The 15,499-nt window shown below is 38.7% G+C and overlaps 2 protein-coding genes across 11 annotated transcripts in view; both read right to left on the reverse strand.

The window, feature by feature from the left end:
- LOC140947424 (RNA-binding protein 41-like) overlaps nt 1-15,499 on the reverse strand; it is a 72,385-nt gene that overhangs the window by 28,483 nt on the left and 28,403 nt on the right. For 2 of the 10 annotated variants that reach the window (XM_073396515.1, XM_073396523.1), the window contains exon 9: nt 10,029-10,242. The exons of 3 other annotated variants lie outside the window; for them this stretch is intronic. In XM_073396515.1, the coding sequence (XP_073252616.1) occupies nt 10,158-10,242 (85 nt within the window). In that variant the 3' untranslated portion in view covers nt 10,029-10,157. Of the gene's footprint in view, nt 1-8,649; nt 10,243-11,487; nt 11,784-12,826; nt 15,197-15,499 lie in introns of those variants that run through there. 5 more of the 10 variants (XM_073396526.1, XM_073396524.1, XM_073396525.1 and 2 more) reach the window with 5 other exon arrangements.
- LOC140948003 (QRFP-like peptide receptor) lies at nt 1,610-3,439 on the reverse strand. Its single transcript, XM_073397231.1, has one exon. The coding sequence runs from the start codon at nt 2,738-2,740 to the stop codon at nt 1,610-1,612; it is 1,131 nt and encodes a 376-aa protein (XP_073253332.1). The 5' UTR covers nt 2,741-3,439.

Raw genomic sequence — 15,499 nt, forward strand, 5'->3', positions numbered from 1 at the left:
TGAGGCTTCCCCATTCCCATGCGAGCCACCCCGTGTGGAAGAAAATGCAGCTGTGGCCATATGTTTTGTATCCGACAGAGCCTTGAGACATTTTAACAGAGGTAGTTCCGAAATGAGGTTGAGAAATAATTTTGCAGTCTTGGACACAATTCAATAGAAAACAGTATGGTGTCCATTTGAAAAAGTGGGCTGCGTTCTGCAGTAAAAGGAAAATTGATTCACTTGATGTTTCTGTAAAATAACAGAGTGCTCCGTTTTCGTCATTCCGGTATGAGATGAGTTTAGGATATTGTTCAATTAACACAGCCGGTGCTGCACAATCTTCACTCGATTGTTGTAGCACAAGCCCCATTGGAAACCATCCTCTCACTTAAAACTTTCATTGAAAAACTCTTAGGCTAAAAATTACAATTACAATCCGTCTCAATGTACTTAAGACGCTTTCAGGAATTCTCGAATAAGACTTCCTAAATGCGCCTTAAACCATCTAATATTATGTGCAGGCGACACGGTTTCAATCATAGAACTTACTCCTGAACTTACAAAATTTATATGTAGGTCGATGAAGGCTTACCCAGAATTTCAGAACAATACCGCAGTAGATGTAACCCAAAACGACAAAAGCTAATACCCAGGGTTGAAGAACGTGCGACGCTTGATAATTTAGTAAGAACTCGTCTGTTTATAAACTGACAAATTTCTGCAGAGTTGACAACCAAAGAACCTACATTTTATTTTCATACCTACATAGAGTACAAGAAAAGAGCACCAAAGATGCCAAATAAAAAAAACAACACCAACTAAAAAACCAGTCAGTCAATCAAATACTCAATCATACAGGCATGGGCATCCAAAATGTAAATCATAAAAGCACGTAATTTCGCAATGTAAATCGAAAAATGGGATAACAGTGCTCTATTTATACTAACCTTATTACAACATCACAAAACAAATGGAAAGAATACTGAATAAAATCAGCTGAACACTGAAAACAAATCTGGATAAATTCAGCTTTAAAGTTTATATGCTCAACTAAATGACTCAAAATTAAATGTCAGTCAGGGAAATGAATTTCGGAAAATACAGAGATTCAGCAGTAAAGCTGTGCAAAAGAATTCAAGTTTCTTTTGCTCAGGATTCCTTAAAATGTCAAAACTAAAAACTAACACGGTTGATACTTGAACAGGCGAAAGATCCAGTTATTCAGTGACCAAGGTATATAATTATTCAGTAACTAGTTATCCTTTTAAAAGTAAACAACGAAGTAAATTGTGTATAATTTAAGGGAACTCAAACATATCAATGCAAATTCACTGTAAAATACAGCTAAAACAACTTCAAAGGGCATATTGAAAACTAGATATGGAATTTGAGGCAAATAAAGAATACATGGAAAATCTCTCCTTACAACTGTGTGAGTAGCAACACCTGCCGATCCTCACTGATTAAGTAGGGGAAGCGGAAGTCAAAACTTCTGCGCTGAACGTGACGAAATTTGCGTATGAGAACTCGTCTGAAGGGGTGATTTGGACAATACATAGAATAGCCTGAGTATCAGGCGTTTCTGGGGAAAAGGGGAAAGATGGAAGCGAAAAAGGGAGAGAGCTCGCTAAAAAGGCGCATCTAAAATGTCCTCTTCTTTAGCCCCTTTGGAAGGCCTGATACTCAGGCTATACATAGTACCGCTACTCGACACCCCGCTTCTTGTTCTATTGCTACTGTTAGTCGCGAGATAAGCATTACGTTTTCTTCTTTTACAAATGTTTCTTAACTCGTTTCGAAAATTTCGCAGGAATATGAAACAAATGAAGGGATTCACCGCGCTGTATGATATCATCAACACATGAGAGACTTGGTATATTGCCTTAAAAAGATAATTGCACTGAGGAAGCTTTTCTGGTATAAAATATTTGAGCAAAGTTATCGTTGAAAACGGCAGCCAGAATATTATGAATGACATTACTGTTGCCGTGGCTAGCCTAAACAATTTCATGCTTCTTTGACGAAAGCGTTTTTTCCCAGTCCCACGGCCGTTTCGGTGTTCGGCCATGATGTCTCTTCTTAGGTAAAACACAGTAATAGGGTAAATAATCACCAATGCAATAACAGGTAGATATATGACTGTGACGGCTAAAAAAATGGTGTAGCGAAGAAAGGCCGATTTGTTGTTCATTAGACACTTTTGTTTATGATCAAGATCAAAGGCGAAGAAATATGGCGTGTGAATAGCCATGGCCACAATCCAAGTAGATGCAATGAGAAGGCGGCGTGTTCTCACAGTGATGAGGCGTGCTTTTAACGGGTGCAAGATGGCAAGAAAACGGTCGACTGCAATTATCACCAAGCTGTAGGATGACACTGAAATCGATATGTCACTTAAGAACGGACATATCTTACATAAAATCCGTCCTCCTAATCCCGGTACTTGCCAAGCCGGAGAATCTGCAACTTCGAATGCAAGCATGCGTGTATGTAGAAATATAGCTATCAAGAAATCGGAGGCCGCCATGTTAGCTATAAGAAGCATGATCGTCTCCTTCATTCTTCTGTAAGCAGCTATTAGGAGGCCGTTGCCTATCAAAGCCATTACTAAAACTCCAACGTAAAACACGATGTTTGCCTCCTTTGAAAACACTTCGGCGAGCTGCTGGTCACAGAGCCAATGTAATGAGGAAGTGTTACTGTTGTTTGTCTTCACCATCCCCAATGATTCTCCGGAGAGGTTTCCGACTTCATACATGACTTTGATGATAGCTGAGTCAGTGTGCTTCTGTTTGACCTTCTGCGGCTACCTTCTTCGCGCTCTGTTATGCTGGTTATCAACTTAAACTTTGGATCAGAAGACTGTCTTATTTTTCAGTTGGATTAGAACGAGGTATTATGAGAGGAGTAAGATCTGTGACACGAAAACATAACAGTAGATGCCCAGAACTGACTGACAGACTGACTGTTCTAACTAATAATCTTTGTGTTCGTCCGCTTTTATAAGCGGGCAATTGAGCTCCAGCTTAGATAGACGTTTGCAGCATAATTACGTATAATAGCCCAATGTTTTGACACCTGTCGGCAATTGTGAAACGAGATTCACTAAAGCAAAGTACTTGGCTGCGGTGGAGTGCCGACTGTGACAGGAAGTTGTCCTGTGTGTGTATTTTAAAATATTCAGGGAGATTGCAATGTTAGTTTTTATGAAGGTGATCGAGACAGAAAAACTAGTTAGAAAACAGCCTTGAAGCTTTTTTGGGTTTTAAATTCAATAAAAGGACAGAAGTTGAAATGCTTGGAACATCTGAAATGACACGTGGAAAAGGGCAAATCGAATTTACACACAAAGGAAAGACGGGGTAGATCAAAAGACTGCCGCTGGAAGGCAATGCACAAGAACGTCCCTCAAGATAAAGAACGTCTCTAAAACACAAAAGATATATAAAGATCTCTAGGGAAATAAATAATGGTATCGCGCATACGCGCAAAGCTTTTTAAGAATTGAATGTCAGTACAAATCACTGAAAATGGTACATGGTTGGTAATTACTATTTTTCTTGTCTGGATGAGGGTCGCAAAAAATTTGAACATGGTTTCGTGTTGGGTAAGGGTTTACATCGACGCCCAGTTGCACACCTGTACTCACGAACTCAGAAGCCACCGACCTTAACATCTTGCAAAACATAGCATCAACTTTTTGACTTAAAAAAGGCAGATTAAGAGAGTGATTCAGTTATTTGCCCACCTACACAATGACATATACAATGCGGCAGTGGGTGGGCCTCTGAATTGCTTACAGCAGCTGGAAATTTTAAAGCAATCTCCACAGTTCTTAGAATCACTAAGGTTTAAAGGAGAATTTGACTGAACACTCGAAAGGGTTAAGATGAGTTGATCAAGATATATATATGTATTTACATATCAGACGGAAAACAAATATCCTGATCCCCTTCCTGCCATTAAAACTGTTTACTTTTCACAGCCTCTACATACAAATAACAGGAAAATATTGATTACCTAATAAAATGTGTTTTCACTTGGTGGTGGACTGTTCTGTTCTGTTCATCACCATTATATTCAATTAAAAAAAAAAACAGTTTATCCGGCACGTTTAAGACGAACCATCGTGTAACTTCATTCAACTAAGGTGCAAATTAAAACTATCACAACAATAAACAAAATACTAAAGATGTGGAAAACCAATACAAAATCTACTGTACAGTTTATCCAGATTCGATTTGAAATTTACATTCAACCTCATATTGTGTGTATTAGTATACAGGATTGCAATTGGCTTCATATTTTGTGGTAGAAAGGAATACGTTTTAGCCCCTACTTCTTAATATTGTCAGCCATAATTTCGAGGCGCGCTCATTCTCTACTTGTACCAGCTCCATAGATGATGTTGCATATACCCGTGGGATGCACAAGATGGCTTTCTATGCTGCCTTGATCGCAGGGTTGTAGGGTAGTTCCTGTAGGGTCGCCGCTTCAAGGGGGTCCTTATATTTCACGTCGGTAGATTGTTTGGGGTACTTTCATTTCGTATTCAATTTAAAAATGGGCAGTGTCAACAGGATTTCACTAAATGAAGATCTCAGGTGGCACTCTGACTTACTGCTCGAAAAATAGAGAATTCTCACTTTATACCACAATGGTCACGAATTTTGTTCTCAAAGCAGTTAAATTATCTAACTGGATATATAAATTGTAGTAGAGAAATGAAAATGAAATGAAATACAAAAAGGCATTGAAACACACGCGTAGTGCACGGATTATGGTAAAAAATTTTCCCATCAATTTAGTTTCATATCGAAAAGATCTAAACTACTACAGAAATACACTGTATAGATTTTCTCACAACAAAAATAACCCTGTATTTCTTTTTTCAATTTACCGACGATATAATCTCTTTGAGTTCACAACTTTATTAGCAGACAAAAAACAACGAAATTAACTAAAATCACTTAAAATGTGGGTATCGTCTTCCCTCACGCATTTTGAAAATTTTGTTACAATTTAATTTCAATTCCCCATTGGCAGTGTTGGGTTACAGGAATTGGCGAATGAAATTATTAAGTGAACCTATAACAAGAGGCCCTTTACATTTGCTCCTAAATTATGTTAGTCAAGTAGCAATTTACCATTTTGCACATATTGGATACAATAATTTTCGACTTGTAAACAACAAAAAAAGAAACAAAACAAAAAACAAAGAGAGAAAAGATTGAAAAAACAACACGCACTAAGTCAAATAGGTTAGTGGTTGGGCTATTAACTTTCAAGTCTCATGTTGAGAATTGCGGAAAAAAACAAGTTTTTCTGCATTCCCCTTAGAATTGAGTTTTTTTCAGCCTTTACCTATGCAAAGTCATTAGAACATTTTAAGTGCATCAAACTCACTGAAGCCTTAAGTGCTTTATGTGCTTTATGTGTAACAGGACAAAAAGGGCACCAACTAGGAAGAATCGACATGTAAAAAACGTACTTGGGCGACGATAAAAAATAGTATCCCCGCATAGGAATGAGTGCTAAAAGCAGTGACACTTGTCAAACAATTGATCACAAACAAACTTTAGACTTCAAATCCTTCTCTCTTGTGTAAATACAAACGAAAGCAGATGGCAGACTGGGCTTTGGGGATAATTCCGGACCTCAGATCTGGAAACGGATTCTTTTCTTAACTTGTCATTATAAATGAAAATCTAGATCCGGATATACATCAGATTTCGAATCATTAGTGTTTCTTTGCGGACGCCACGTTTCTCAGTTTTTGTCGCAAACTTGATGAACTCTTTTAAGTTTAGAATAGCCTTTTTAACATCAATTTTGCGAATGCTGATTTTCTTTTAATCATATTTTCCAAGGTAAGTTAGCAATAGATTAAATCACTGAATGGAAAAAAACTAGCGCTCGTACGCCGCTATCTAATCTATGTAAGGAATGTTGGGCTTCTAATCTATTTATGAAAACAGCCCGTCTCGGTACTCGCTCCTTTTTGGGAAGGGGGAGGAGGGTAGAGAAAATTTTTTCAAATGGCTTATATATACACTGATATACAGTATTATACTGTGAGTGATGCTGCAAAACTTTTCACATGAATGTGTTCTCTCTCGACTTTTTTTGACCCATTTACATCCACAAGTGACAAGCAGAAACTTGAAACAAAATAATAATAATAAAAAAAACAATATGAAAGAAAGAAAGGAACAGGCGTAGCACAGCCTCCGTTAGCCACTAACTTACGTTATATCCATATCCCCTACAACGATAAAACAAAACCTAACACTCTATTTCATATGGTCAACTCTCTTATTCTTTAACACTAGTTTCTATGTACCGGTTCAAGTTGCAATTGCAAATCAAAATTTAGTGGTAAAGAAAGTCAAGATATCTGTACCCCCACCCCTTACAAATTAAAAAAAAAAATTGTAAAAAAATATATAGCAACAAAAAGATAAGCATAATATCCAAATGTATTTTCAGTGTAGATAATACCAAAGGATTAACTGAGATTATTTTTGTGCTTGAAAACCATCCTGATCCAGTTTTAATGCTATCAGCTTTTTTGCCAACCTAAAACGCAGTGACTTCAAACACTACGCAGATATCAAGTGAATTGTTGTTAATAGCCCCTAGAAGCACGCAGTTATGAAGAGTTATTTGATATCCCGCGAACTCGAATGAAGCAAAGGGTTTAAAAGCCACGTTTTATGTCCTTTCTGTACTCAATCAAAGTGCAACAGTAAATTAAATTTATCTCACACGAAACATAGCCATTACTGAGTGAACTTAAAAGAGACGTAAGATTGTTTTAAGGGGGCAGTACGGTTAAAAGCATTGTCTTTCGTTGACTTCCACCCTTTTTCTTAAATATCTAGCCAAGATTTCATTCAATCCAAAATTGACGCAATTAAGTTACAGTCCTTAATTCAATAATTATTTGTGAATTTTTGGATGATTTTTCGGATGTTTTTAATATATAAAATTTGGGGAAGAAGGGAAAATATTAGATATGGGGGTTGTTAAAAATTAAAATATGAAGTGAATAATAAGTAGACAATTACCAGATAGCCGACCACCACAACAAGGTGCCTCTGATCCCATTAGCGGACTGGTTTATGTGCATGCCTTTTCTAACCCAATTTATTTGCTTCCCAAATCAACATCATTTCCCCAAAAAACAACCGTAATGTCCCCTTAAGAGTCCAGACCTCAGAATATGGACATTAGTTGGTTGAATAAAGGGAGTCGGCCTGTTTTCAAAACAATCGCTTCATGTAAGGTAATCCAAGACGGTCTTGGATTCTGGATTCCACGCCGTGGATTCTGGATTTGCTTGGTAGTGGAACTTTGATTCCGGATTTCAATTGTTAGTGGGATTTCGGATTCCTTGGTAGTGGAACTTTGATTCCGGATTCCAATTGTTAGTGAGATTCCGGATTCGTTGGTAGTGGAACTTTGATTCCGGATTTCAATTGTTAGTGGGATACCGGATTCCTTGGTAGTGGAACTTTGATTCCGGATTTCAATTGTTAGTGGGATTCCGGATTCCTTGGGCTCAATTCTGGATCCTCAGGATTACCAATTCTACATGAAAAAAATTCCTAGAATTCGGGAATCCAGATTATTATTTCATTGGGCAAAAACAATTTTAAAACTCTATTTACGTCCCATCGCCACATGTCTAAAGTTGAGTGGACAACTAAGTCTCACTTAATGTGTAGTAAAAGACGATGGCCGACCGACGCAAATGAGAACGAAACAGCCGTTTACATCTGCTTTCTAAGTGACCGCAGTAAGGTGTTTAGAAGTACAACAAACACATCCTTCAAGTAATGGTGTCCATCCTATGATTAAAGGCGCCATGATTTTGTAAACAGCTGAACAAAAATTAAAGGGGCAATGTCAAGATAATTTTCTTTAGTTTTAGTGTAGAAACCCTGACGATAGAATCACGAAGACTGTACTTTCGCCGAGGCACAAAATGACCACTGAACACCAAGAGAAAATATTCACTTCATTCTATGAAGTTGCAGAATATTTGAACATTTTTAAGTTTCAGTCCTTTTTCTTTCATGTCTTAACCGTTCGTTCATGATCAAGAAGCAATTTTTGGCAGGTTGTATGTACTATCATGGCTATCATAGCAAAGTTAAGCAACACTATGCAGATTACTTATAGAATAGATTTGTGAATCTCTTCTGCTGGAAGTACTTTCATTTCATTTACATTGCAAAAATAAAATTTGGAAGTTTTGTTACACGCTGACTTTGGCCACGTTTGGCATTAAAAGGGTTAGATGGACTAGGTAAAAAATAAATCGATAATAAGAATAAGAATAATAATAACGGCACGTGATGAAGAACACTTCTCCGCAACATGTATCTGCTTCGATTTCCACACAAAAATAATAACTTCAGTAAGTGATCTTCCTTTAAGTCGAATGTGCTAGCCCCTGTGTTTTTCCACGCCCCTCCACCCCCCCCCCCCCCCCCCCCCCCCCCCCACCCACCCCTCCTCCTTCCCTATAAAAGCGTCGAAAGAGAGAACTAGATTTAGGCAAATCTTCTCGTCTCACCCCAACTCAATTTAACAATTAGTTGCTCAACCAGGAAATACATGGTAGTTTCTAAGTATTTTCAAGGAGAAATTTAACACGGATGAAAGTCTGGTAGCTGTCGATATTGCTAGGCCCCAGACGGAGGGGACACAGAACGGATGTAGTTATCCTGGATCAAAGTACCTCAAAGATGATATACTTTGAACTCGTAGCAATGCTGCAAACAAACTGAACTTGAACATTTATTGATTGACCAAATTTACAACTGGACAAACATACCGCTCCTCAAGTTTTGCTGCCACTGGATTTACTAAGAGTACTGTTAGTATCGATTAATCTTTTGGTGTTATTCGTATACCAAACACGGGGACATAACAACACAAAGAAAATGTCCATACGAATTCTCCTTTTCCTTCTAAATACTACATGCGGTTATTTACTTGGGTGCTCAGCATAACAGAATGAGTCGAATTGTATCTCTTTTTAAGTGTTTGTACGAACTTGCGAGGCCGTAGAATTAGCGCTTTGAAAGCGCGCTTGTAGTGCTCGTTCAAACAACCGTAACATACTGGATTAAGCGCGTTCGGCAGCCAAACAATCAAGTACAGAAATTCTGTAAATAGCTGCATGTACGGTAAACTGTACAATTCATAATGGAATTGGCTGACGAGATACAGCGTTTGAAACGGGAGATAACACAGGATGTAGACTAGCAACACAGACATGAGCATTTTAAGAAACTTGTTTTCCATCGCTTGTCTCTTCATAAAGCCAGTAGAATTCATGTTCAGCTTGTTTAGATGTAACGTTGATGAATGCGGGCTCGCACTTGGAGTGGAGGTCAGAGAGCTGGACTGATTTGGTCTGAGCACTAGTGGTAGAAGTCGGATATCTTTCAGTGTGGCTGTGATTTTAAGGTACAATACAGAGATCACAAGCACAGGAAGACTCACGTGAACAATGTACAATACTATTGTGTAAACGTGACGATATACAGTGTCTTTTTCACTGTCATAAGAAAACATATCCAGACAATAATAATTGTATGGCTCATCATCAAAGCTGTAAAGCGTCATAGCGCCGTACAACGGCAAAGAGAATAAAAAGGCAACTAACCACAGCAGACACAAGATGAGACGCGTTTCCGACGTTGATGGGCGAGGCACAAGAGGAAACACAACCGCGCGGTATCGATCGCATGCGATCGCCACCAGCGTGTTGGTCGTCACAAAGTTAAACACGACAACACTGGGCTTAACCAACTTGCACATTACTTCTCCCATCCTCCAGCTTTGCACAAAAAGCTCTGGTAACAAAAACGGAAGGCAAAGCACTGACCCAATGTCAGAAACTGCTAAGTTCATAACCAAGAAGTAGGTGCTTGTCTGAAGGCGACGGTTACGGCGTGTAATAACACACACTGCTACGTTGCCCACTAGAGCAAACAGAATGATCAGCGCGTACATAATAAAGCGAAATATCTTGAGACCATCAGGTTCAATAAAAGGCTGCTGTTCGTTTGTTATTATTCTGTACTCAGAATCGTTTGGAGGAAAAATGGATGCGTTGACGTCAGAAGCCATGGGTAATTGCTTCCTTTGTGTCGACTTCAATTTTCTGCTTTTGTCGAGGCTGTAATGATACTCGCAACTGTTGATGCGTTAATATTTACTACCATAGCCTGCTGGTTGTCCCTGCAGTAAATAAGAGAGATGTTAGAGATTTCTGGATATTTCATACTTTCAGCAAAAGCATCTGGCATAAAACTATCAGTCTTTACCAAGCTCTCAGTCTGTGAGCACAAGTGACAAGACAAAATCCTCCGGTTTTTTCGTTTTGTTGTTTTTTCTATTGCACGGTCACCCTGACCAAGTGGGAGCCTGGACCATGCAGGCTTGTAGACTTTCTAAAAGTCCTTTAATTTTTTTTTCCTGGTTGGTTATGCCTCGCGACTTCGTCGCTCGCTCGGTCGCTGCGCGACCTCGATGAAGCTCGCTTCGCTAGCCTATTGTAGCTTCTTTCGCTTGGGATAAGAGCTAGGTCGACTTGTAACAAGTCTACAGGCCTTACGACTACTGGCTATTGAGCTCTTGAAAACAAACAAACTCGGGCTGTATCCGGTTTAAACTTACAAAACTGCTAAATTAACTTGCATATCGGTCATGTTTTTATGGTTGAGGCGTTTGAATTCGATACAGCCTGATTTTCTTTCCTTAAAACTAAATGAAGTGGCTTGAAACATTTTTAAATGCTCATTTTCTCCAACAATTATGATGGAAAGAGAGAGGGAGAGAAACCGATGGTTCAGTCAGTTAAATTTAGCAACTTATATATTTGCACATTTGCTTCAACGAGTGCTAATTCCCTCTAGTTTTATGCGGGCGAAGACGGAAGAGCGGAACAATAATGCAATATCATTATAGATACGTGTTCATGGAGGTTACATTTAACCATAACAGACAGCTGTTGATACAGTACGTTACTGCACAGATTAAAATTCTTAGTTAAAACAAATACATTTCACAATTCCAGACATACATGGATTATAAAGATTGTGCTAATTAAGACTGAAATGTTTGAATCGCCTCAGGGGTTTATCTTTAAGTACAGGTAAATGACAACGTAAAATATTCAACAAACACTCTTATTCACTGAATTCTGGCCAGTGGTCCGAGTAGTATTCGCAATAAAGGATTCTAGGTTATGAGAATTACCAATTACCTATTGAGTTCGAAGATGTTTCAACATCACATTACAGTTTCACATGGTTATCAATGCGATAAATGCGCATTTGCGACTTCGAAAAGCCTGCCTCCACTCGAAGAGATCCGTTCATTGACGAATATTTCAAACATAGGCTTCTTTTTAGTAGCAATGGTGTTTCCTAACAAAAACGATCAATAAATAAAGTTTCTATCTCGTAATCTTTGAAGACTCACCTGATCAAATGATTCCTTCGTTTTCGACGACTTGCTCACCAGCTTGAAACTTATCGCAAGACAGGAAACTCGTCTAGAATTTACTGTTTTACAAAAGTAATCGATCTCTCCAGGAGTGCAAGTTCAAATAAGGTCGACCGGGCTAAGCTGAAAAAAAGATCTGTCAGTTTTACAAACGCAAATAGGTGCTGATAATCATTACCGAATATTCTTCGCTAACATTTTGCAATTAAATGAGATACGGGTCGCTTCACCTTCCGAAAGGATGCTTTGGTATTTTTATGAAACGCCCTTGGGCAACGGGTCATTCAAAGCTAACTTTTACCCGATAGGAAAGAAAACAACCTTGATATCAAGAATTCCGAGCAAGGGTAGAACACCGAATGATTGTCAATTTACCCAACCTAAACAAACAGTTTTTAGATTTTAACCGCAACTTTTATCGGACAAGAATCTTAAATTGTTGACAAAGTCTCAAACAGTTAACAATTTAGAGAGATCGCATTGAAAACCATCCGATACACAAAGAGTCAGGCGGCCGTTATCCATTTTTGTTGTTGTTCTTCTGTTTTGTTTTGCTTTTTGTCGTAACATCGTGCTATTTGTTGTCCGTTTGTTTGTTTTAAAGCGATGGCAGTCAATATCGCAAAAGCCTGGGCAGTAGTTTTTCGTCGTACGTCCATATCTCCAAGCCTTTGAAGTCACAGAGACAATGAACCTCTCGAGGACCACGTGAACCGAAAAAGAAAACGACGCCCGAAATAACGAGGACTGGGAACTAGGCTAGGGCACTGACGTAGCAGCTGGCAGGATTTTGTTTCTTTAGTAGTCTCGTAATGGAAATAATTACCACATTGTAACAACTTTTGGGATCTAGAATTGAACATACAGTCGGAAAAATAGAATCTATTTGATTAGCCAGAAAGTCAAAACAGAAAATCATGTTACGGGGTTAGAAAATCGTATCTCGGGATATAAACTACAAAGACTACTAAACAATTACTGGATGAGGTTTTTTTTTCGAGGCAAGTGTTATTAGCCGAGCCGAAGGCCCAGGCTGATAACACTTACCGAGACCTTGATTATTTAGAATATCACAAAAACCGAATCTAATAATTGTTTATTGTACATTGTTTTGAAGAAAATAACGACAAACAAACCGTCGCAAGGAACCTGAATTGATCCTGCATTGCACGCGCAACCTACAGATTAGTCAATTATCTGCTAGCAGATAACTAATTAATCTGTAGGTTGCGCTGATTTGCAAAATTAGCTGTAGGCTCTTAGCCAATGAGAAGACGGATAATGAGCACAATGTATAATAATCTTAGTTAAATGAATCCAATTTAATTTACCTTTGTCCCTTCGGATTTACAGAGATGTCTCTTAATTAAACAATAACCTATTTACAGACCTTTTAAATAATATCTCTGGCAGCGTATTAGCGCCATGAAATTTAAGACATTAATAAGCTTCTCCACCTTTACATTTATACATTATATTACATGATAAGAAAGCTTTAAGTTTTAAATAAATAATAAGCTTAATTAGATGTTCTCCTTATTCTTTTTAAAATTTACGACTGCTTGAAGTAGTTCTTCCCTTCTGATAGGAACAACCACTGATAGAACAATAGCGATACTCACGCTGACGATGTGTCAACCAGAAGCGCATTAGTTCTTGTAAGAAAAGATTCTTAATTGTTTCACTCGTTACAAACTTAAAATTCCTTTCACTTTTTTCTAAAGGTCAAAAGAAGATTTGAGGAAACGATAAGGTAATCGCTTAATTTATTCTTACAATTTCCCGAGAGCCACTCTTTAAATCTTGGGCGTCGTACATTTTGTTGATCCCACTTTCGAAATTGTTGCAATCATAACAATATCAGCAAACACAGAAAAAGAAAAGGAAAAATTTAAGATGTAATTTATTTACCCAGAAAGCAAGCCCTGCAATTACCGCAAAGACCATAAAAGGGGGAAAAACCGAAGTACCCTGACAAAATATCTAGGAGCATGGGAGAACATCAACAATCACCCCAACCCACACAAGGCGTCACCTCTTACATCAGAAGTTGGACCCGTGGTGGCAGGCGAGTGCTCTCACTTCTACGTCACCATTGGTCACAAGAGCGACCAACATCAATTTTCTTGTAACACTACCAAAACATAACCAAGGGAAAAGATTACGAGAACTGATAAAATGATCGCTAAAGGGGAAATGCTTAGGTCTCTTGTATCAAATCTTCCTAGAAGGAAATCACGAAGTCGGGAGAATCTGTATATGGATATTGGGGGCTTAAGAGCAAAGGGAAAAATGGAATGAGGAGTTTACTTTAACACGTTTCAAAGACGATCAACGTTAATTTGGTACGACAGTGGATGTTCCCTTAAAGATCTGATGAGAGTAGAACTATTCAAGCGAAGAACATTTAGATTTAAATATCGCGGGCTGAAATTTTTTTTTTTTTGGACTTTCTAAACACTGAATACATTTCCACGATTTTTGCTCAACGTCCTTACCACGGTCGAATGACTGAAACTCGGCCGCAAGTTGAGAGTTTGGAAGAACTTCCTGGGTCGAAATATTAGCGCCCTAAAAGCACGCTTGTACTGCTCGTTCATACAACCGTAACAGACGGGGTTAAGTGCGTTAGGCAGCCAAACAATCAAGTACAAGTACTCGGATAACGTCTGCAAATAAGGGAGGTTGTACAAACCTGGGCTGAATTCGTAAACGAGATAAAAGGTTTGGAATGGGAGATAACAGAGTACGTAAAGAAGCAACACAGTCATAAGCATTCTCAGAAATTTTTTCTCCATCAACTGCCTTCGTACAAATCCTGCGGGATTCATGTTCAGTTTGTTTATATGTACAACTGATGACCTTGGGCTTGAACTGGGCGTGGAGTTTAAAGAGCTAGACCGCAAAGTCCTGATGGATAGAGGTATCAGGCGAATATTCTTTAACGTTGCTGTGATTTTGAGGTATAACACGGAGATAACTACCACTGGAAGTAAGGCCTGTACACTGTACATTATTATCGTGTAAATTCGACGATACAAAGTATCCTTTATTGTATCCTCGGAGAAAATGTCCAAGCAGAAGTAGATATCGGGTGCTTCAGGATAGCTGTAGACCGTCATAGCACCGTACGATGGAAGTGAAAACAAAAATGCGATCAACCATAGCAAAGATAAGATGAGACGTGTTTCCGACGTGGTTGGACGTGTTACGAAAGGAAACACGACGGCGCGGAATCGGTCGCAAGCGATCGCTACCAGCGTGTTGGTCGTGACAAAGTTAAAAACGACCACACTAGGTTTAAGCAGCTTGCACATGACTTCGCCCATCACCCAATTGCCAATGAATAACTCTGGTAGCAAAAACGGAAGGCAGAGCACTGAACCAATGTCAGACACAGCTAAGTTCATTATGAAGCAGTAAGTACTTCGTTGCAGACGCCGGTTGCGACGGGAGATCACACACACGGTTACATTCCCCACCAGGGCGAAAACGATGATAACCGCGTAGAGGGAAAATCGAAATATTTTAAGAGCCTCCGGTTCAACGTAAAATTGCTGTTCATCTGCTGGTCTATGTAATTCTGATATGTTCGGAGTAGCAGTAGAAGCAGCAGATGCCATTTACAGTACTACTCTCCTAAAAATCCACTAACCAAGTGAAAGTTCCAGTTAAGTTAATTCACCTGCAATATAACAAAGTATATAAGGAAAAGAAAACCAGAAATGAAACAAACCAGACAGTCAGCTGCCAAAACTACCAAACCTTTGAAAAACACGACAATTCACACGAAACTGCACTGAAGTTCAATTTCTGGTTCTGAAAATCTTGTATTATTATTGTACTATTATAGTTAGGTCTTTTTATCGGGAAATTGGTGCGGAAAATTACCTGCAATAGATTTATATCTCGCCTTATGGATCAGAACCTTATCTGTGTTATTAAAATCAGCGCATTGACATTTATGCCATCCACTGGGACTTTTGAC

Source organism: Porites lutea, chromosome 9, assembly GCF_958299795.1.
Source record: "Porites lutea chromosome 9, jaPorLute2.1, whole genome shotgun sequence".
NCBI classification, from domain to species: Eukaryota; Metazoa; Cnidaria; class Anthozoa; order Scleractinia; family Poritidae; genus Porites; species Porites lutea.

What these genes read in the sequence shown, in the direction of transcription:
- LOC140948003 (XM_073397231.1), bottom strand. Translation starts at nt 2,740, where the DNA reads ATGTATGAAGTCGGAAACCTCTCCGGAGAATCATTGGGGATGGTGAAG.